This window comes from Bombus flavifrons, chromosome 13 (genome assembly GCF_040668555.2).
Source record: "Bombus flavifrons isolate JBK064 chromosome 13, iyBomFlav1_principal, whole genome shotgun sequence".
NCBI classification, from domain to species: domain Eukaryota; kingdom Metazoa; phylum Arthropoda; class Insecta; order Hymenoptera; family Apidae; genus Bombus; species Bombus flavifrons.
This window is the reverse complement of record NC_138454.1, coordinates 2,792,970-2,817,750: the sequence shown is the minus strand read 5'-3', so window position 1 is coordinate 2,817,750 and position 24,781 is coordinate 2,792,970. Positions and strand designations below refer to the sequence as shown.

Below are 24,781 nucleotides of genomic sequence, written 5' to 3'. Positions count from 1 at the left end.
AGTCGTAGAAGGAGGTAGAGGACAAGCTCGCGAAGCATTGCCCAAACCGGGGCGACAGTTTCTTCCTCCCCTCTTTTCCTTCATTTGCATACTCGCGATGCGGTACACCTGTGTGTTTCGTTGGCTGCGTGTCCGTCTCTGGCCGCGTACACCTGACCAATAAGTTCCACAGTGAGCATAAATCTACGTTGTAAACGTGAATACTCGGCTGGCTCCCCTGCCGCGTCAACGAGGGCAGTTTCGTTGGCCCGGGATTAATCGATGACTTTCGCCTTTCTCTCAGAGAAATAATTAATAATGTCGATCCGTTCTGCACTTGCGGCGAATTATGGAGATTCCTCGTGGAATTAACAAGTCACGGGGAGCAATATAGATTGAATTCACACGTGTGGGAACGCGGAAACGCGCAGAATCTCTGAGACATCGAACGATATAGAAGCCTCGGGGACTTTATTTCTACGTACGTGCGTAAGTAGGTATATAAGTTCACGTCCTGGGAACAGGATCGTGCGGATGCGTGGACAAATCGATGGTTATATTACTTCGTTGAACGTTTAATCGATGTCCCCGGTAAATGGTGTGTCGTTAATTCATGGAAAAGGAATGATAGCAAAACCTAGAGACCGGATGGTCGCTCGACAAAATTTGTACGCTAATTGTGGGACGTTTTATAGTTCTCGAATTATAGTTCATTAGCGAGACATCCGCGAGGTGCGTCGTGGAATTTGAAAAAAGACTCGATGGAAGTTTTTCATTCGTGTTGAACGTAAATCTCTCGTGTTGGCCGACGACCAACAGGCAGCCTGATTGCGATCCCCGCGGGCGACCGAGAGCCGGCGGAACGATTTTGGAGCCGTTCGGTCGATTAACGACCGGTTCGCGTACACTTCTTGACAAATCGATCCTGCTTCCGTATCTGCGCCGCTGCGTGATTTATACGCGCTTAGAATCGGCCGCAGTCCCCAACGAAAATATAAATGACACGCCACGAATATCTCTATTGGTAGATCCACCGTCTACCTATGAAGGGTGATTTCGTTTACATTTGTAAAATGAATATCAACGTGGCCAATGAACAATGGTTTAGATCGTGAGATGTCGTTCCCATTTGAAACGTCGCTTCTCAAGAACCACACACATTTCGTTTCAGATTAAGCAGCTTAACAGTTAAAGTAAAGTATGTAAGCAAAAGCTACAAACGAAATTAACAAAATCAAGAGACCAGTACAGATAGCATCGCCGAGAGCGTTATGATCGTAGAATGTTAAATTAAAACACCATCTCCAGGAACATCAAAATACATCAAGAACCACGTCAGACCGTGTCCGAAAGCATAACTGCGATAGAAAATTTATATTATCAGACTCATTTAGAAATACGATTAAAAGCGATTGACGTGGTATAAACTGGTAATTCTAGACGATACTCTGTTCGCAGGTAATTCTCGAAACGAGGCCACGTTCCTCGACGAAACGATACAGTCGGATGGAATGTGATATCAACAAAGATAAACGAGAGATTCGATGGAGGGTCAGGAAACGAGTCTGGGCCCGAAAAGTATGCAGAGAGGCCATAGAGGAATCGTTGGAGGACGCAAAGAATACACCTGTTGGATTCTGACTCACGACGATGATCCCCTGCGGGGATTCGAGGCGTGCCTTCACGGGCTTGACTCCTTCATTTTCGTTCTCCCGCGGTTTTTATCCGTAGTTCGTGCGGCGAACACCGTTTAGACGACTATCGTTTATCATTACACGGGTTATTATCGAAGCTATAATTATCGGAATTTATCACGCGCCACGGAGAAAGGAGGGTAAAGCGTTTTCGTCTCTATTTCTCACTGGATTTCGACCGAGAGCGATTTTCACCTCTGTCTGGCCGATCTCTAAGCCGAGCCGAGGTCGTTTAATACGCCGGTGCTAATTATGCCAGAAACATTACCTGGGAAATTTAACGCCTACGGATTATTTGTGCTCTAGGCGGGACGAGAAACGGTGCTGCGTTTGGTCTCTGGCTACTCCAGTTACGTCGATCAAACGGTTTTAGCCATTAGGCTTCCAGCCACGGCGAACCGTAACGACGAACTTTATTAAAGCGTGAGAAAGTCCCCTCCCGGAGGTGATTAAAGCCGCTCGACTAATCTACTTACGCGACGCCGCGGTTTGGAACTCAATAGCGACCCGGCTAAATTGAATGATGCCGTTTGACGCGTGACACGGCCGCTTAAACGTCGCATCGATCATCCGACGTCCTTCGGCCACACCAACTTCAAGAATGAATCGGTCATTTTCTTCCTTATATTTTTTTGTGATTATGTGACATGTGTGTGGACAGAATCGATGAGAAGCTTGAAGGGAATCGGATTTTTAACGAGTGGATTGTAAATGAATTTTTAATTCTGGTGATAATTGGTTATTTATAATTATTTTCGTACTATAGTTCAATAAAATGCAATTTTATCATCTAGTAAGATTATTAGATATTGCCGTTAAGGTTATATAATGTCAATGAAAACTTACGATTTTATTTTAAATTTCTAGATTAAATTAACAATTTGTAAAAGTAGCGAATCGATGAGTTACTATCCTCCGCTAATAAAAACGTTAAAACAAAATCTCATATATTATTAGCTCATTTTATATTTAGGTTATCCGAAACTTTTCGTTAACTATGCATGATTTATGATTCAGTCAATTACGATTCAATCTCGACACTGCCAGTAGTTTCCAACAACAAAGTAAGAATATTACTCATCAAATTTTACGCGTGTATTTCGATGTTATTACGAACTCTACCTTATAGCTTACACTTAGTCATCGACGAATCGAGTTTCCGATTAGTATATTAAAAATTACTATTTTGAGATACGTCAATATCGACATATGATTGATTTATTGAGTCGCAATCAAAATCATGCAAAAATCTTTCTCTATGACGTGCGTATCATTAAACTCGCACGAGAAATAAGAAACAATAATCCAACTATAAACATTTTATACAAAATAGATTCAATTGGTTACTATAACAATTGTATTGCTTACCAATTTTACCAAATTCTACGGATACTATCTTTCATAAGTATTTCAAAGATACAATGAAAAAAACGTTTCTCGACAATTATTTGGAAGTATTCAAATACTTACGAACGTATATACTTGGTACTATACGATATAGTATACCAGTTGCCTATATTCCTCAACCAACAACGTCCAATTGAATCATCCAGCAGTTTTCAATCTCGCCACCCTCGAGCGAGCGAACACGTCGAGCGGGCGACTCGCTAATTCAGCCAACATAATGCCCGGTGAGTTCCACGTGGGCCCGGCGACTGTGACGTCACATCATTGATAGAGGCGCCCACATTGGATGCTTAGAAGTCGCGGATATTGTGTCAAGAATAGATACGCCAACGGGTTTGCTTATTTGCGATTCGTTGTCCGTGTATGGAAAATGAAAATGAAAATCGACGAAAGTTTGCGATTCAACGGACGAGAGAAAATGATCATTGTGGGAAAGAGCGAAGACTCTGGATGAAAATAGCAGGAAAGCGATAAAGGCTTTCGATGAGGCAGAGTAGACAAAGATGCCTCGAGGAACACGACGACAAAGATGACGCGTCTATATAACGTAGAACGAGATGAAAAAGGATAGAAACACGTGGTTGGAGAAAGGAAAGATGCGAAACGTGGTGTTTGCTCAGAAGACACACACAGACGTCAGGATTGTGCAAAAGCTCGGCTAACTCTCATCTCGCTGATCGTTTCCTGTGCCATTATGCTACCGCTGAAAAGGCGGCTGGTACTCCCTTCTTATGTATGCCTCTTTACGCCGCTATTGAAATCGCAAACGGAGAAAGTCGAAGGACGATTACTCGCCGTGCCAGATGTATACATATATGCCTGTTTGTTTCTTTCTTTGGTCGTAACCGGTATCGAGTGGCGTGCTTATTAACTGGAAGACTATGGTCTTAAGCGTGGTTTCGACCGAGCGAAGTGCACGCGGTATTCCAGAGAGGAAGATTATCCGAGGGTCTACGGTCGATTTCACCGGTCTCGAAATGTTTTATCGGATGGCGGTGATTGGGAAAATTTGTATGTATTGGATTGGATAGTCTATGGATTCATACATGCGGGTGGAACTTTTAAGAAAATAGGGTTCCTTTGGGAAAATTAGGATTTCTAAAATTATCCGTCAAATGCAAATTCAACGTTCCAATTTCTAGTAAGAATAATAACCTATTGCGTGGTCGTAACAATTAATACCTATGCCTCTGTTCGACGAGATGATGAGATGATTTAAAATGAATTTTAACAATACGTAGCTGTAGTTCTACTCTGTAATGGGCACTTTAACCAAGTGTATTAAATGTAAAAGTATATTAAATTATTTAGTCGTAATTTTATATGACTAGAAAAATGTGATATTATGAGGATGAAATTGAGAGCCTGGTAGGTGTAGAACGCTTCATTGCATACGTGCAACCATATGTTGCAAAATAATAGGGTTTGCCAACAATTTAAAAATATCTTTCACGATTTTCGTTTTAATTTATAAATTTCGAAATATCTAATTGTAAAATAAGTTCATCTAATTATTCTTCAGTTGAGCAAAAAACCACCCCATACAATAGCCAGGTTCTTGGGTGAAAAGAAACAAAGAATCGTCGTGTGTAACAAACAAATTTCTTCCCTTATGGTACTTGGTGCGAAGCAACAAGGTTTCAAGGCGGAAAGAAAGGAGATCGTCGTTTCAAGGCGTTCCTCCTCGAGCTAAAATCGCGCGAAATCTCATTTAGAGGCGGCGCCTGTGGCTCTATTAAACGGCGGCCTCTTGTTCTCATTCTCGAAATCGTTGAAAGGCAACCGAGTGAATCTCTGCCGGGCGGGCCGGCAATTTCGCAACAATACAGAGGGCTCCGGCCGCTCCATTGGAAAAGGACTTCTACGGGAGCATTGTATCGCGACGTCGATCGCAAATTTCTAGCCCCGATTCCTTTGTCGATGCGGGGCGCGCGAGAGCTATCGAATCCAAAGGATTTCCGGTCTGTTGCTCCTCTATCGACGAGTCGTTACGTAGAATTCCAGTTCGGTTCCAGTCGCTTGGCAACGTCTCCTCGTGTTCCTCTGCCTCTCCTTCTTCTTTCTTTTTGGCTGACCTCTAACTGTGGAATTCTTTTTCAAATCGTCCATTTTCATTGCTAATAGTCTCATTTTCTTTGGAGCGACAAATGACTATTAGTGGAATCGCGCGGAGATTTTTAAAGTAAGAGGCTTATAGAAGCGTAGGGAGAAGTTCTTGGTAAACACTGGAATAGTGTAAAACAAGGGCAGCCATAAACTAGAGAAAACAATATCATATGAACAATATAATATCAACGATACGATATCTTCCTATAATCTTTTCAAGTTGTTCATTTTCTTTGGCAATATGTTCGTTACCTTTAGAACAACAAGTGATTATCAATGGAATCCCATCAAGATTTTCAAAGTAAGAAATTTGTAAAGTTCCGGAGAAAAACTGCGGGGAGAAGTCGAAGAACACTAGAACGATGTAAGTTTCTCATTAATGATAAATCTTGTGCTAAGAAAGACAGATAAAGTAGTAGAAAAAGGTGGTCTCTGAATTATTTTCCTTAATAATACATTACTCTTTTCTAAAATTACAAATAATTATCGACGGGTACGAGCACGGGAACTACAGGAGCAAGAATTTCCTAAGATTAAATGCAGAAGCTCTTGGAGAACCTCAGAGTGGTACATAATAAATCCTCAACTAAAAGAGACAGCTACTAATTGGAGAAAACGTCTTCAGTTTACGAATTCATACGATTCACCAAACTTCTTTCATAATACCATACGAACTAGAAGCCGCTTTCCAATTATTACAAACTCCTCGAGGAACACTTGACTCGAGATGCCTAGCAATATATCTTCGCGTAATGAAAAAGCAGTCGTCGAATCTTTAAACCCAAACAGCAGCAGTAGTTCCAATGAACGATTGCCAACATCCCACCCACGTGATGTGTCACCAGGCCCGGTCAGGCGGCTGTCGAGCGTAATTACGTCGAGACGAACGGCCGATTTCGACGAGTGGTACCGAAGAGATCCTCTGAAGATCCTCGAGAGCAACCATGACGACGTGTTTCCGCGCGCAAGAGGTATACACATCGGCTGAACGTATACGTCAAGGGCTCTCCACTGGAACCTAACGGACCAAATCGAGGCACAGCTCTCCTTTTGTACTATGCCTGTGTGCGCGCATTAAAACTCGCGAGGTACGCGTTCGCACGCAGACAGGCAGACACGGTCAGTAGTGGATTATTTGAAGAGCACTAGCATGTTTGTATATTTCATAACTCGCTCGTGAGGCTCTAAGAAGACCCATGCCGGGGCCCGTTTCTTCCGAGGGCGACAAAGGGTGGGACCGATGCGTTCCCTCTTTCCTCGTTCCGTTCCCACTTGAGAGGAGGGCATAAACAGAGTCCCTTAAATTGCTTCCTTTCCGTGAAGGATCTTTTCTCTCCCCTATCCTCCAGTTCCACTCGCTTTTTCCTTCGTTTTTCTTTACCACGAGTGACTAGGTTCACGGGTGTGTACGTTTCTTTGAGCATTTAGCGCTCCCCGAGCTAATTCAATTATGGGGGGCCATGGGCGCGCAATAAAAAAATATATGGAAAGTAAATATACGTGCAAGCCGCCCCGCTGTTTTTTTTCGAGGGTAAACGTTAAGCACGGAAAACCGTGCAGCGTTATGTGCATATATGTAGGTGTGCGATATTGTGGTTAGGAATTTAGAAAATATCATAGATCTCGTACTATGTTCGGGTTCGTTGGTTTGGTTTCCTGGTATTATAGCAACTATGAAATCATTTTTGCGGCGCGCGTCTTGAAAAACTGCTAAGATTGACTTTCGTTACGGTAATTGAATACGGAGAATATTGAGTATATGGATATTATTTTTCCTGATTGGAGCCATATTGAAATATTGACTGCATTTAACGATCTCTTAGGAATTCCCACCTCGACTGAATTCTTTGAAGTCTCACCATGACCAACGGACAAAGATCTCTATATCCCAATGATAGAATCGCTCGCTACCAAGCGATTATTTGAAATTTTCAATTAAAGTTGTTACTTACAATTAGCGTTAAAATTCTCAGCTCATGTTTATGAATAGTCGTACAGTGTATGATATTTAATTAGCCCACGAATGGCACGTACTTTAAGTACTCTTACTTTTGACAGGTTAATCCTGTTCGAACGTTTCACACTTTCGAACACGGTCGTCTTTTTGCCTGAGAAAATATCATTATGCTGTTTATGATAATTCGAGGCTGGAATGAGAGAAACGCGTGTTTGTTTAAGACGTAATGGAGGATAAATATTTTCTTCTGTCAAGGTTCGTGAAACTGCGTGATTCATTTGAAAATTATTTTTTCTGGACATCATTATTTTTAGTATCGAACATGCTATATATTTGCAGAAATTTATTCCATTCTTCAACGAAAATTTATTTTTCTTTATAGTTGTAATTTGTCTGAATTTATAAAACTAATAAAATGAGACAGCTGTTCTTAACCTCCGGTGCGCGAATCTCCGGAGGCTACGAAGTTCTCGCAAGTTGTTATTGTATTATTCGAATAAAAGATATTTAGTATGTCTATTTGCTTATCTATAATGAATCTTTTCTTCCCAAAAAAGTTGTTCAGCAGTTGATGTGTGTTTTAATTACTTAATTATTAGTGGTTAAATGATTATTTAATTACTTAACATACTTGGCACACTGAGGATTTAAGTCTTTGGTGTCCGCGATAACAGGAAATTATTTAAATGGGGTTAGTGGTAAACAAAAGGTTAAGAATCACTGAAATAAAACATTTTACTCACCGTCCATCGAAAGGTGAAATGAAGTTGTAGGGTGACAGGTTCGCTTAGGGTGAAGGTGTTCTGGCCGAGGGCGTGACTAGATACGTTGCCAAAGCTGCAGGAGCCGATGGCGGTGACATTCGACTGATATTCCTTCAAGCAGAGCCAGAAGGCTGTCGAGCACGGTGTCGTGCACGGTGGTAATTCTCCCTTTCCTCCGCCATCACCTCCTCCGCCGCAACACCTACCGTCCACCAGGGTGCCCCTGTTGTTCGTTAGCGAGAGGATCTGTACCTCGAAGAATCCGCTCGCGTTCGTAGCCTATGACAATCGACAGAAGTATATTTATAATACTGTTCATAAACTTCGATCATACTATCGAAGAATTAATCTTTTATACGAGTTTATCAGTTAGAAAAATTGTACGATATGAAAATAAATTTTTCTTCGAATATTTATTCTATATTATTGTATTTTGGAAGAAAATATTGAATATCATATAATGAAACATAAGTAATGGATATTAAATATACATAATAGAATTCCATTCATCCGAACTTGTCGGAGGGAACAGTTTATATAACAGGAGTTCACATAATAGGAGCTCACCAATTCTCCTCGCTACCTATTATGTTTCGTTCACATAACAGTTCACGTTTAGACAAGTGAATTCAATCAACAAAAGTGCAGTTAATCGGAAATTAATTAAAATTTTGTTCCAATAAGTGAACTTGAGATAAATGGAGTTCTACTGTGTTATATTTGTTGGAATTATTTATGAAAAGAATAGGAAAGCGTTAAATATTATAGTTATATTATAATTAATATTATAGTTATCTTTTGTGACTTCTTTCTTGCGGTATTAAATTACCAGGTTATCACTGAAGGAAGATGTTATTGCAATTTAAAATATTATATTTTTAAGTTTATAATTTAAAAATTAAATTTTATAATTTAAATATTATATTATATTATATTTTTAATATTATAATTTTTATTATATTTTTTTTCATCGAAAAAGAGTCCAGTTTAGTTGCGGCAATTTATATTTTGATCCGTGCACATATCACTTTTACATCTGACATTTGGATACCCCTAATGGCGCATTAAACTCTATCAGTGCGTTTACATTAGCGACGAAGCTGTCGCTGTTTTTCCGTTCAATATGAAGGCGAATTTATCGGGCTCGTTACGCGGAGAAAACGGTCCGCATTAAACACAGCACGATTTCATTCGGCTCTTTCTAATGGGCATAATAAAACAGCGGGATTTTCCAGCTCGGGTCCCGCGAAAACGGAAGTCTCCGCGGCCTTAGGAGGCGAAAGGCCCCTCGAGTATCTATTACGAACGCTTCGCCAACTTCGAATCGATTCGCTGGAAAAAGTCGAACTATTTCGAAACTATATTCGAGCTCTGGCAATTTTTCGATGCTCCCTGTTCACCTTTCCATTCTGACATTATTTTTTTTGTACTTCATCCTCATGTTTCGTGTAATACCACGTGATTCGGTGCAAAAGAATGTTTCTCCAAAAATATATATAAATACTGTAAAAATTCCTTACGGTAGGATAATACAACATAGTTCTACAAGATTTGAACACGATATAATTTCTCGATGCTTCCTTTCATTTTTCATGATAATATCATAATTTTGCATTTCGCTTTCAAGCTGTCAGTTGTCAGAAATTAGATGGTAATACGAATTCCTAATAAATACAGTTTCCTAAAAATCTCCAATTAAACTCGTAACTAGCTCCAGGAATATTGACGCTTTTTCACGCTACTTCCTGTAGTTGCAAAATATTCTAAAATATTTCTCATGCTTGTTATTCTCGGCGATAGCAGAAAACTGAAATTTCATAATTTAGCTCTGCAAGAAATTCATTTGCCTAGAAAGGTTCTTCAATCCGACTCTCAACTTTCAAGAGGTTTAACTCCGATATCTTCTATAAATTGGCAGTCCAGGTTAGTCTACACGAAAGTCCATCTACTTTCCCATTCACGGTCAAAATTGCGCGGGGGATCTCGCAACCGCGCCGATGCCGCAACCCGTGGTGAATTTACATCGGCCTCTCGCTTTTGCCCACGTACGATTAACAATAAAAGCGGCACGAAATCGTCTCGTTTCAACGGCGGAGAGTCTTCCTTTCGTTGCAGTTACGAAACGCTCTCTATGTATGCTTCGCCTATACCTATCGGTTTCTAATGCATCGAGCGAGCACGTGTATTCGACGTACTCATACACTAAACGTATATATTATATGTGTATTTAAGCACGTATTGATATACGTATATGCCTAGACGTGGATACGTGGATATACAGGGTGTACCAGACTTTGAAAGTCAAACTTCGTTAGTATATTCTATAAGTATAACCGAATAATAAATATCGTATAAACTCAGAATATTAAAAAACTTTATTAGAAAGTTAGAATAAAAATATAAAATACGAAGAGAATTTCTCGAATTTTATGCCAGATAGATATTAATATTCGTGTGTACGATGAATTAGTACAAGGAGAGATTGGTCCATTGAGACGATGCAAGATCAAAATGATCTTCGTAGAGCAATAAATTCGATATTCTTATCGTTCTAAATTCGTGGTAAAAGTAAAGACAGGGAGATTGTTTGGTCAAAATAAGACGAAAATTAAGAGTAACGAAGTTGTAGGTAAATTCACGTATACTCGACAAGACTCGATTTCCTCGAGAACGTAGTTTTCAAAGCAATTTTCTTATTCTCCACTTTTGTCTTATTTTCAGCCATAGGATTTCTTCAACTTCGCTTGTACCGCTAATTTAAAACCACGATGTATTTTCGTTTATCATTTGAAATAACGAAGACACCCTGTACGTATAAGTGCATCGAGCGAACGAGCATACACGGACGAGCCCTGGGGGCCTATGTAATTATCGTAAGAGTAAGATCGAAGGTAGAAAGCGCAGAGGATCGTCTGCTGGCCTTTCCACGACGCGCTTCCTACTATGTTATATAACGTCGTCTCGCGAGTGACATTTTCGCTCTTGCTAGAGCCAAGCTTCTGTGGTTTCGTGCGAACAACGTGGAACAGTAAGAAGGGTAGAGGCTGGCAACTTCGCCAGGATGAATCCCGCGGAAATTGAAGAGTAAATCACGGATAATGTCCGGCTGTGGCGCACGGGAAATGGAGGAGCCATCAACGTTCGCGCGAGGGACACAATGCAGTGTTCCTTCCTCGAACGAGGAATCTTCGTTAAAACGAAACGTGTCCTCGCATTATCGTTACCGCGAATAGGCAGTTTGTTCAATGATGAATCTTCGGTTGGAATTTCTGTGATCGTTTCGAACATATTGCAGAAGCCAGTGAGGAATGTGTAGATATATGCACTCGGTGTCTGTTTGTTTGATAATCTTTTCTTAACTCTTTGTACGTTTGATTTATACCAAGTAGTAGATCTTGAGGCAAGTACAATTTTTAGATCTGTCGATGACGCATTGATCATTAGAATCTTGAGGAAAGATAAAGTAGAAGTTATATTTGATGCCTTTTAAATTCTTTTTTGTACGTTGCGTAGGGCAACACGGACAATTCTGTCCGATATTTGGATTAACTGATGATTCAATTGTCAGAATTATGAGAATAAAGCAAAGATCAAAAGTGTATAGTATTACGACGGAAGTGATAATAATGTGCCAGTAAAAAGACAAGTACAATGAGAAATTCTGTTTGATATTTGGATCGCCTGATGCAAAAAACTACTGTTCAACAAATTTACATAGGATACTGCACATAAATTTCATAACATTTGTCAAATTAGACTCTCGTATTTATTATATTCCATAATCCAGAGTTATACAATAAACGTTTCACTTACCAAGCAGTTTGCTCAACCTACCTATAAACCTAAACTTTCCTGCCAGATAGTAATCTACATCGAAGTTCGTCGAGTTATCAAGTTCAACATCAAGATCTTCAAACTAAACTCTCTCTCTCTCTCTCTCTCTCTCTCTCTCTCTCTCTCATCTTCCTATTAACAAACATATTTGTTCTATACATATTTTCCCACAATACACAACCAGCTTGCACAACACTGGTACACCCTGTACGCGATTCTGAAAAGATCTAACCGAGCTAAACGTCGATAATACGCAGCCTGCCGGCAATATCCGTTAACGGCGACGAGAGTCTTTCTCCTCGAGGGGAATATATCAATCGAGCGTGCAAACGGCGAGTATGTCGTGGCCGTAAAACGAGCAGCGTGCGTTTGCTCGAGCGGTTGGTCTCGGTTGGTACCGCGGGCGATCGTCGTCGTCGCGTTTACGACGCCTGGACCTTCACTTGGTCCAAGAAGCGGTGTGTTTCCGCCCTGTTCCGCGGCTGTGTTTGACCAGTCCGGCAGTGTAACGACCGTTCCTCTTCTCTGTCGTTTTATTAGCCGTGTATACTTATTCTGGAGGCACTCGCCTCTGGAGTAACCCGTTGCCTCCGAAAGCAGCTGAAAACCGTGAACGACTGTGACCAGGGTACAAGGGGGATTGCGTTTGCGTGGCCAAAGTTTGCACAGTCCGCTCACGTGCCGACGTGAAATTGCTCGGAGCCGCGGAGATGGCTTTCAGGCCGCCGACACGGAAGAACATGGCCTTCTTCAAAACTGGCATCGGCCAGTACGTTCGATGATACGTATACGGATGGGTATCGTCGTGGATACGAGGCTGGAATTCTTAACAGCCGATCGCTGTGCCACGACGCTACTCTTTCTCACGCGGTCGAACCGGTGAACTATGCGCGCCAACGCGTGATCTGATTCTCTTATGTCGGATTAATTGGGACGATTAGACGTCCCGTAAGAAATTTGTGGCTTCTTTTAGAACTTGCTCTTGTATTTCAGCACGCGTTTGACTGTGTTCCTAGTTGTATATAATTAGTCGTGTTTAAGCTAGGTCGTCGAGGAGTCATACGATATTTCATTGTTGGAATTCTTCGAAAAGAACTTCTATCCGTATCGACGAAAGTTTAAACTTCAGATTGTATATATTAATATACTTAATCTGACGCTGAAGTTTCTTGGATTTTTTGGAAGTTTAAAATAACCTTTCGCTTAACACAAATAAATTCGTCGTGAATAAAACGTGTTCAACAATGCGCCATCGATTAAGCCTACGCTTATCAATGTGCGAGAGGAAAGAACTTCAACAGACGAATATCAACAGTCAAACAGTATTACGACCTTAAGGAGAATTTTTGTTAAAATCAAGAATTCTCAAGGCTGCAAAGAAATGTTTAAAATCTCTGTACGGAAAGATTTACTATAGTTTAAGGATCTTTATGCCTGGAATTTATGCAAAGAATATAGCCTGGCATAAAAACGACATTTGTGTCTCTGGATGATGCTCGAGCATCGTGAAGAGGCTCGATCCGTTGTTTTCCCACAAGGTCGGGCTCCACCCAGGGATAATTGAAGTCTCTCAGAGCTGTCGAGAGGTGTAATAAAGGTGGACACCTCGTATTAACGTCCACTTCCCATCATGCTCCGCGCCTCTCGGCCACAGAACAATCACTTTGCCCGTGGTGCTCGCTTTCACGGTTATTAGGTCAATTGTGCGAAAGCTCATCTTTCACCGGGTACCTCCTTCGTGAAGTCGATTGTTCTTTCGGTAACATTGTTTCCTCCCGACCGTGTTCTGTAATCCTATTCTTCGAATCTTGTACGCGTAACTCCGCTTGACGATCAATTTTTACTTTCGATGCAGATGAGTGTGATATTTTCTTGTATATTTTCGTAGTATTATAAAATTGTTTTACGTACTAAATATATATAGGTATCACAAAATGTATGTTATATTATGAAACATAAAATAACGCAAGTATCGTTGCGATAAAATAACGCTTACGGTCAAACACGTGACAACAGTGTAAGCGTAAGTATAAGAAAAAGGATTCGGAATTTAAGAGTAGATATTCAAATAGAGAAAAAATCCTAATAAATAAGAGTTAATAAAAATCAATATTTTCAACGTTATACAAAACATTCCGCTTCCAATCACGTGTCAATTTTCATCTATCGCGAGCACTCTATAAATCGTCATAAATACACGAGAATCTGAGTATGTTCACTTGTATGCATTCCCCTCCATTTAATTCTATTCTGTGCGTTCTCTACATAATGTACATATTAGTAAAACAAAGTTCGCTATGGTATATCGAGTGTCATTGGATTCGAATTGCTTATGAAATATTTGCTAATACGATAAAACATTCTGATAATGTACTCCTTCCCATAATACGCATGTCACAATGAAAGATATGTTCACTCAATTCTATTGATCGTTCCTGGTAACGTTTCGCAGTTATGAAAGATTAATCCGCTTAGGAGGACGTTTAGTAACTGTCAAGCCGTTTGTCGGAAGTCCAGCGAAGTCATACAGCGGTCGATGCAATGAGCCAAGTCTTGTCTACGATTTTTCGCGTCCGATTCGTGCGAATACATGCACGATCATGGCAGTAGTACCGTAATATAAACAGGCATTAACGCAGCAACCGGTTAAATGCGTAAGAAAACGATGCACAGAGCCGACGCTGCATCAGTCATTAAAGTGTCAACTACCTCCAGCTGCTACTTAAAACCTTCCACTTCGTCAGGGCATCGTCTGTCTTTCGAATGACTGAAATTACCGCGCTTTTTCGAAGTTCCCTCCGCGAGTTACCCTTTCTTGTTACATTGTCAGACAGGTTATTGCTATGGTCTCCTAAAAGACTTTCTAGATGAAGACGTATCTAAGATGACCTCTATTTGAAAGGCTTATGGCTTTGGAATTGGAGTTCAATGAATCTTTAGTAAAATTGGAAAAAGTTAGAAATTTGTAACGTCTATCAAAACCTAACAGTAAATATACTATCACGTACTGGTACTAATACACATATACTAGTCAAATTGTACTGTAATTTTTACTATAAGATACTTAAATATAATATATATATATATATATATATAGATATTATAAATATTTTATATATAAATTCTTAATTTGTAAAACTATATTCTTTATTTTACGCTACTTCTTTTAACTATCATGTAATTTATATTCCAGTAAGGATTAAATTAAACAAATCCTGTAGATCTTTAGTGTTTACTATAAAGCAATCAATTCTGAATTTATAAGATTATACTCTTCAATATTTTACATTTCACGCTTTCTTTACCTACCACGTAGTTTATAACATAACAAAGAAATGTAAAGTCTTACAAAACTCTAATGCTACAAAATTCATTCTGACAGTGTAAGTTTGAAGGTCTGTTACGTTACACGCCATTCCCTAAGCCCATATCGTATCGTAACAATATTATAAAAATATTTATCCACGATATGATCCACGCAATGATCACCATTACATTCTTCATGTTTTTTAAGTAAAATTTCTCAAAGAGATTAAAAATTCGAGCAACGGAGCTTATACTTTGTCCAATGCTGAAAACATTGTTATATCGGTGGACCACCAAGGATCTGCGTAAAAAAGCGATCAGTCGCTGACACGGGGAAACAAAGGAGCGGCGTTTTGTCGCCAGATTGATTTCTGGACACCTGGTACACGAGAGTAGAGGGTTTTACGCGCGTTTTAGGGCTCCTTTCTGAGAGCATTACCGTGGCCGTCGACGCGTATACACCTCTGCTCGTGACTTGTTACGAGTTTGCCGGGCCTCTCGACGTGCACGACGAGGATGAGTCGTTTCTCTCTACCGTCCGTGTGCCGATTCGCAGGAGAATAGCCTTTCCTTTCCGCATAGCCAAGGTGCAGCGAGCCATACCTCGCTTCGGCTCTTAGTCTTCTGCGCGTCGAACATCGCGGGAGTTAATACGAATAACTCATTCGACCGAAAAAACGGCCGCGGAACGCATACTGAGAAACGATCCTACCGTATCCTTACCGGCGGTTCTCATGGAATTTTCTACGCCTGTCCTGAAGGATGTCGACGGAAGTCGATACTGTTTCCGAGCTTCTTTCCTTTGATCCCATATTCACTTTTCTTGTGTCCACTAATAAATTTTAATAATAATTTATTTGATTTTGACGAAACGCGAGCCGATTATAATTTTTTCAACCGCTTCCTCATCTGATCTTCTAACTCGTTCTTCCATACTTTATTCGTATCCTTAACTTGTATTAGATTGTCCAAAATGTTTCTTTCGTTTTATAAGGAAATAATAGATGCACAATTTTTTTTGTTTTATATTAGTTTTATGAATTATGCACGAACATAATAATAGAAGTAGAACGAAATGGATCATACCTAATTCAATAAAATAATATAAAACAGAAATTGTTGTTCATCTATTATCACCTTATGAAACGAAAGAAACTTTTCGGACAACCTAATACTTTTATCTTGATTTGTTGTTCAGTTCGAAAAATTAGATATTAAATAGTCAGCTGCTGGTAATGTTTGGATTTAAGTTGGGATTAGTCAGAGTGGATATACGAATTCATAGTTTCTTTTTATCCTCCTTTATATGCTAATGCATTCAAGCGAAAAGACATTGATTGATAGGAAGAGCGACATTTTCTTAATTAAACATGGCTTTCACTCACATTCTGTGTTTAATGTTCCATATTTAACATTTAATCTCTAGCTATCTGGGTTACAGGTGGTTTCGACATAGTCTCGAGGAAACATCTTAAAAATTTCCAATGCTCGACGTAATTTGCAATACAAAGAATGTTCGAACGCACACCTCTCATTTAGATCTTAAATTATTTTTATACGATCAGCGAATAGTAAACCAGCCTGATCAGTCTTTCCTATGAAAATGCAATCAAAACGATTCGATGCTAACAAAATCACCAAACATCCTACCAATCCAAAGATACTATCAGAAATATTCCAGTTTTATATCGGAAAGAATTAATTTAGCAATTATCCTAACTCTTAACTGTCTGGTGATTGATCGAAGAAGTAGCAAAGAGGCTAGAATAATCTATTCCATGGACTTCGGGACGATATTAAATGGCTGTGTTCTTCCTAGAAATAATTGAGCACTCGAGTTGGAACAAGAAAGAGGTCGAAGAGGAGGATCGTCGAACGAAACAGGTTGTAAGTGACTCATGGGAATGGATTATCGATAAAACCGTATTCCTCTTTCGCCGTTGGTAGAGTGCTCCTCAATCAGACGCCTTAATAACAGCATGACTCTCGAAAACGCGGCGATCATCGTCGATAATCGAGAGTAAATGGTGCACGGGGACGTTCGTTTAAGCGGGTTAATTGTTATCAGCAATCTCATTAGCGCGTATAAAGTTGGGGGCGGGGTAACGTTTATACGGAATACATATAATTATGTAAATACCTAATTAGAACTGGATGCAATTATGTAAAAGCAAGTGTGTGTTTAATATCTTAATTGAAAAGCAGCTAACCGGCCAAGCTCGTTATGGGGATGGATCAATGAATGTATCATTATCCTTGTTCGTGCATGCTAATTAGCGAGTTCCAGTTTCGTTTCTGATACTTTAAGATTAGATGTACGTACATAGAAGTATACAAATCAAGCAGCGACGGTGAGTAAATCTGCGCTTTGGAAATCCAGGAAATCCGAGAACGAGGAAATGAACGCTGGACGTGATTGAAGCGGAGGAAATTACGCATTCGAACCCGGAAGTTTCAGTTCAAAAACTATGCCTCTTTCATTTATTTAACTTATTTTTGGAATACTTGTGAGAATAAAATTTGCTTTACTAAAGTTATCCGATTCGAGAAACTTGAAATCAATAATGTGAACCTGTTATTTTACTGGTCTTGATATATTCTTTCAGTTTGAAGTTGAACATTTCCCAACTATTTACTGATTTGGAAGAAACACTATCGACGAATACTATCTAACGAAATGATATTCCACTTTTGTACTTGTAAACCCTTGAACCAATCTGAATTTGACTTTTTATGTGTTTTATGGATATCCTCAAATACTTCTTCTTTTCCTTTCCTTCTTCCAACTGATTTATATCTACAAGTTGACGCTTGTCTTCTGCTTGTTTCGAACAAGTCATTAAGAAGACATTTTTTGAAGAAGTCAGATGCAACATGATGACTTCCAGTGAGCTGGGTATTATCTACCCCTTTACGAATTATCATGTATTTCAATGCAGTTTTTATACCAAAGAGCAAAAAGAATTTGTATCGTTCTAAGATGTTTCACGTACAACTCCACCAAGAATTCATACACACCAATTAGAATTCTTATCTCGTTCAAACTCGAGATATCCTTTGAATTCGACTAACCCGATCAATCTACTTTCTCTGCACATCCGAACCTAATCAACCAGCCGATCACCTAACGAACTTCCTCCGTAACAATGCATACAGTGGATCAATCGTCCCATCTTCGACGACCATCGTGATCCTCGTTCTTCCCAATACGATGCAGAGAAAAAGAGAAAAAAGAAAGAGAGAAGGGAAGAGGGCCAGTTGCTCACGCGACCCAAGTCGAACCGGAAAAGGAACAAAACTTCGAAGTCTGCGGAGGGTGCACGCTGCGCTGGTTGCGCGATGGGTGCACGATGGGTGCCTCTACTGACTCTATGGCTCGGGAACGGCAACAACAACAACTGACGCGAATTCGATTTCGAAAATCGTCCGGGCCCTTTCATTTTATCTTTGAGCTCCTAAGTCGTAGGTAGTAATTACCGGTGGCCGCTACCTGCCCCGCCGAAATAGACTCGGCCGGAGCACCATTTAATTTTACACCGTAGCACGGACGAATCGTTGCTCCGTGAAACACGTTGCTCGAATCCTTCGCCCATGTATTCGCGTATATACGCGCGCGTGTGTACGTTTCAACAACCATATATCTCTCTGTTTTCGCGGAGAGGTCTATACTTAATATCGCTACCCACTCGATCCCATCCGCAGCCGGCTCGATCAGCCACAAATTACCAAAATAATTAAAAACTGTTAGCTCGCGTGGGAAGTCCTCCCGGGTTGTTCTGTTCTTCGACTACCGATCATCGAGCAAGGACGATTTTAATCGGTCCACTCTTTCAGCCTGCCAGTAGATGGAGAGAATAGAATAAATTAATCCGGTCGTTTCTTTTAGTTCGTTCCTCCTTTCTCGTTTTCGAGTGAAAGTTCGTACGGTGGATAGGAAGCAGAAGCTGACGGAGGCGTTGTTTCGGCGACGTTGATCGAGTGTGTTGATCGTTTCACGCCTCTTCTCGCTCTTATAGAATACCACTGCCTCTCGCGAGAAATTTAGACTGTAATTCGTGATAGGAACGTAATTTGGCGCAATCGAGATCGGATTGATAGAGTACTGTGTCTATAGAATGACTAATTACGTTTCCGACACGGTAAAATCTCCGAAGTTAGCGAAGATTGTAATTAGTTTGAGTAATCAACCCCGTGCTCTGTGCTTTCAGTGACATGCTGGCAAATAATGCGCGCCATTTTCTACGAATACCAAATACATCGAATATCAAACAGAATGCTAGCGAAATAGATATTTAACGAGTAAACTCTCGGAAGATCAAATATTCTAAGTTCTAAATATTTACAAAATGTTCGAAATTCTTCAAAGGTACCACTACGTGAAACGTTAAAAATTCATCAAATCCAAAGGTTATCTTTAGAAAATGCTCGAAAGATTCTCCAAAAATTTCTCACAAAACACACCGGCCAACGTCTTACCCTCTACAGAGGGATTTTTTCTGTTTACCAAATTACCCAGCAGGAATTCCTCCTGTGTACACAGGGCAACCCGACGCAATTTTCTGAACGGTCGTCTCCAGACGCACAGCAGAGCCGGAGGACGCCGACGGATGAAATTTTTACCGGGTCGATCGGCATTTTCTCAGGCGATTTAAGAAGTAATCGTTGCGTGGGTGTATCGTGTTCCCCGTGGGAAGAGCCATGGGAACTTGTCGCCGCTACTAAAAACGGCAGGCTGTTATCGATGAGCTTTTGTTGGCCCGGTCAAGGGTGGATGAAACACGATCGGCGAGTAAGCCTGGCGTACAGAGGGGAGAGGATCATCCAGTTTCTTCAACCTGATCCGTCTACCTGGCGGGAATCGAACGCTCGAAACAAGAAGAACAGGTGTGAGTCAAGACACTCGAAGGACTAGAGGCATCCGACGTCGATGCAGACGTTAGTCTCGCTCTATTAACTAATACCCTTGGTATCCCAAACTTTGTGCCACGCAGAGGTCTCAATAACAACCTGTTTCCCTCGTTGCTCGCCGGCTGCTGTCTTTCGTTGAGCTTCGGTTCTGCTGGAGATGAATGATGCGACGTTGTTGTGATTTTTCAATGCCGATGTTGTGATCTGCACGCTTTGGTTCGTTTGAAAATTTGATATATAGACGACGACGCGTTATGATTTTGTAACGGTGATGTTATACGATTCGTAGATTTATATTTTTAATGATTCGATTGTGAATTTTTATGAGTTTATGGCAAATCTGAAGGTGCAAAACACATAAAACGTATATAACGTGGAAAAATATAAGGTATAACGTGAAGAGTTTAGTACTCGTCGTAATATTTAGTAGACAAAACATCATTCTTTGTATGGATTTCGTTTTTGTTAATTATAATATGTTTATCGAGGCATGAATTTCTATAATTATACGCAGTTCAATGATCGTGTAATACATGTAAGTTTGAGGTTTCGATATTGCGAATATAAAGATGTCGAATCGTATAGTTTTATCACTGTAAATTATTTTATTTTCTTGTACTAACGAAATCGTACAACTGTGTGCACTGTATTATTAAAAAATTTAGAATTGTTGAATGCACAGCTTACCGGTACAAAATTACACCGTTAATTTTCATTGGGTTCTATATTTCTAATAACGGTATCGCGTACTTTGTATTGTATTCTTAGGAAACTACATTATTGTCAAAAAGTACAGAGTCACCACTAGGAAATCGCAACGCCATGGCATCGTTGTGCTTTATATACACATTATGTATTTCTAATAACGGGATCGTGCTTCGCGTACATCGCGATTAGAAATATAAACTTGCCAACGTCACATACGACGTCATTATTGCAAAGTCACAACAACAGCACGTTTTATTATTCGTTTGTATTGAGCCCAAAATGCAACGATTAAACGGTTTCAATATCAACATTTAATGACAATTTCAATCGTATTTTAAGTTGTATTTATTGAAAGAAAAGGAAACGTATAGGTCTCACATACGAAAGTAAAAAATTTCACTATTACGAATATTAATCGACTATGAATTTACAGCAGAGTTCGAAAAAGTAATTTGATTTTGGATCGATTTTCAGTTGGTTTCTATTGATTTAATCAAATTACTAAATTACTGTCTCGTCAGTTGATATCTCCAAATGATAACTATCATCTTCGCAAAATTTTCGTTCAATTGGATCCAATCGATTAAAATTAATCATGCGACGAAGTAACGAGGATTAAAGTGTCGCAACACTGACAGTGATCAATGCTTCGTAATCAGGTGCAAATTTCGCGTGCAATTTCTTGTCGTTTCTTAGCCTCGTTTTTTCGGCACGCTCAATGGCGAAGACGCGTTGGAACGTGTAAAACAATCGATCGTGTCGCCCAGGGCGTAAATAGGGCTGTTCGTCGAAAAGACGCGGCGCGCCAAGTCTCTAATCAAGCGACCATAGATCGTTCGGTCGATCATCGACGATTACACGTTGCGTAAGCACGCGTGACAGTGGCTGTGTGCGCTGTACGACGTTGGCGAATCGAACGGTGTGACAATAAATTAAATGGATACACGGGCTCGTTGATGGGTGTCAAGCGTTAAGGCGTACACTTAGTCACGATCGACGATGGTCGTGCACGGTGAACATGGAAATGAGCGTCATTGATGCTACGAGATATCGAGAGGTTCGAAGAAAAAGTGGCACAGGCGACTAAATTTATAATAACGTAATAAATATATAAATATCAATTTATAAACAGAGATTCTGAGCAAAATTAAAATCGTAATTGGGGAATCTGTATGTTATTAAATATCGAAACATATTATTTAAAAATATTTGAAGATCGATATTTAAACTGAATTTCTATGCGCTTGTGGGAAATTGAAAGATGCAAAGAAATATATGAAATATCTAAAATAACGTATTTGTTATAACATTTAATAAGCGAAGCAAACTTTTATTTAGGTACTTCTTCTGTAATTACATTCATAAAAATATGAATTTGAATATTTGCAATCTATATTTCATACCTAACAAAATCCTCTAGATAAATACGAATGTCGTGTTTCTTGTATTTATTTCACTTTTAGAAAAATTACACTTGCACCATTTTTTCCACTGAATCCTGCAGTTTATTGATATTCGATAGCCAGATTTGTGTATGCTTGACACTTTGTCGAAATTTTTAGTATGACGTATAATCGACAGGATATGAACGACGTTGTTGAGAACAAAGAGAAACTGGAACGCTTCTGCCGTTTGGAGATATTCTGGATCCAAATGGTCTCTTTTGTTCAGGCGTTATTATTCAAGATTTTTGTTCTCGATAAAATGTTTGTAGGAAGTATTTGAGAAAATAGGCATGCTATTCATCGAACGAAAGCTAAAATGTCTCTGGTGAACGAATGACAAGAATCGTGGGCAACAAGAAACGTCACCGGAGCAAGAGCAGGCTTCTTTGTTCAGAGTGCTACCGTGGAAACTGCCTTGGTAATTCGCTGTTTTGTCACTCGTTCCCGTCGACACCCGTGAAATTACCGCGCTTCTGCTCTCAAAGTTGATAAACGACGGCCGAGGTGGAAAGAACAGGCCACGGTGAATGTAACAGCTAGCTAAACATTGTAACTGCGACAGTAGCATTTGTCTTTAATTTGCCTAACATACCGTACCCTTTTCTTTCAATCTTCAATGAAATAAAAAGTTCAGGCGAAGAACTTAACGTTCGACTGTAATTAGTTTCTCTACTGTAGCAGAATAAATATGAATCTGTTACCATTTTGAAAGGAAAGAAAGAAAGTCAAAGAATAAAAATAGGTGTTTCCTTCCTTTTACGTGCCGACAAACAAATTTCCATCTCTCTAAATATTGTCTGTAAAATTTGTCATAAATTGGAAGGAATATATAGAATATCTACAAACTTTCTATTACATCAAAAACAAAAAAAGAAGGAGACTAAAAGATAAAAGAGGGATCTAGAAAGCTCTCTTACGTGTCGACAAATAAAATTCGCGTTCCCCACGAATTGTCTTTGTTTATTCCAAATTACTGCGACAGCCACACACCTACAAAAGCGAAAAAAGAAAAAAGAAGCAAAGAGATTAAAATCTCAGAAAAGAACCAAAAAATTCTTTCTTTTCACGTGTCGACAAACGAACTGCATCCCACCAAAAATTGTCCCTGTTTATCACAAATTGCTCGAAAGCTGCCCCCTTCCTATCCATTCTGTTCCCCGAACTCGTAAACCCCTGGCTACCTTCCCGTCAGTCTGTTCTCTTTATTTGTTCGGCCACCGCGTCGTGGACGACTGAAGAACAGCCAGGGAAGAAGGACTCGCAGGCACGCACCTGTACGCCACGGTGCACAACAGGGTAGAAACGCACGGGGCTAAGAAGAGAGCACACAGGATCACGGCGTGTAACACTGCCACGAGACGGTATTATCTGTCTATCTGGACGAGCATCCGGCGAGTCCAGCCTCAGGGCAGATTTTTATAGGAGGTTCGCGTGACCGCCAGCTAAACGCTTCGCTTTAACCCGCCCAGCATTGCCTCGGCAGCGGTTTACCTGTCTCTGTTTCTCCCTGTTTTCACCTTCTTCCCGGCATTACCTCTTCTCGTCACTCTCTTTCTCTTCACACTCGACTTTACTCGACACTACACGACTCGTCGACTCGTATATATCGTTTCTTTTTTCATCTACTCTTCTAGCGTTCGCGTGGGTCAGATTCTCCGCTTCTCGCTTCCTCGCGATCGCTTAACTCGCTCGTCTTTCAGTCACAGAACACGCCTGTCGTTCGATAGTCGACGAGAATAAATTTATCCCCCGCTTAGAGCCGATTTCTTTTTATATATGTTCCACGAGCAACGCGTGTATTTGCATTTTCCTTATCCGGAATAGGGATCGATTCGACGCTTTTCTCAACGGTACTTCTGCAACTCGGCATTCGTGTTACCTATTCGTCCTTGCGTTTCCACCTGTTCCACGTTCTCGCCGCGTTTATCTTTCCCGTCACGCTATTCACCCTTCTTACTTTTCCAATTCACGACCATAGGGTACATGCGTTATCTGGCTGGCTGCATCCCGCTGCAACTTCCTGCGAGCAACGAGACGGCGCTCTCACTTGTTGATAATTGGCCGCGGCGATAGCGGCGCAAGAAGAGGAACAAGAACGCAGCCGGGCGCCCGTACGGCCAGAGGGAACGTGTATACGTCGGGAGAGAGAGATCGGTTCCCAGGGTAAAAGCGGAAGCGACGCGCTAATGCGCTAAACGGGTCGTCGTCGAACGCCGCGGGGCATACGCGCGTCTTTTTCTCAACCCTTTCGCGTGGGACGGCTCCGATCATCCGCTCGTTGCTTTTGCAACTTCTGGGTCTAACAACTTTAATGTGCACTTGCCTTTTTTTCTTTTTTAGAATAGCTCGCTTGTGATTTACGCAGTATTATCTTTTTATTTTTTTTTTCTTACAATAGCTTGTTCATATTACGTCCACGTGATTTACGGAGTATTATCTTGGAATATTTCTTTTCTTCGTCGTTTTTCCGTGTTTTTTGGATGATTATAGCACACGATAAAGGTGTGTTATTACTGTTATTAATTTCTAGCCGCGGGCTGACGACTCGGTTCTATTTGTTTCGTGCGAAGTCGAGAAGTGGATGTTCTTCCAGGAGGCTAGATCCAGGCTATTTGACAGGGTGTTTCGAATGAGCCGAGTACATTAGTTGGACGATGATTAATTGTGTTGCAG

General features: G+C 40.4%; 1 protein-coding gene across 1 annotated transcript in view; it reads right to left on the bottom strand.

Annotated features, from left to right (window-relative positions):
- Ser (protein serrate) overlaps positions 1 to 24,781 on the bottom strand; it is a 55,163-nt gene that overhangs the window by 22,954 nt on the left and 7,428 nt on the right. Inside the window, exon 2 of the mRNA XM_069126286.1 lies at positions 7,887 to 8,186. Coding sequence (XP_068982387.1) covers positions 7,887 to 8,186 — 300 coding nt within the window. The remainder of the gene's footprint in view (positions 1 to 7,886; positions 8,187 to 24,781) is intronic.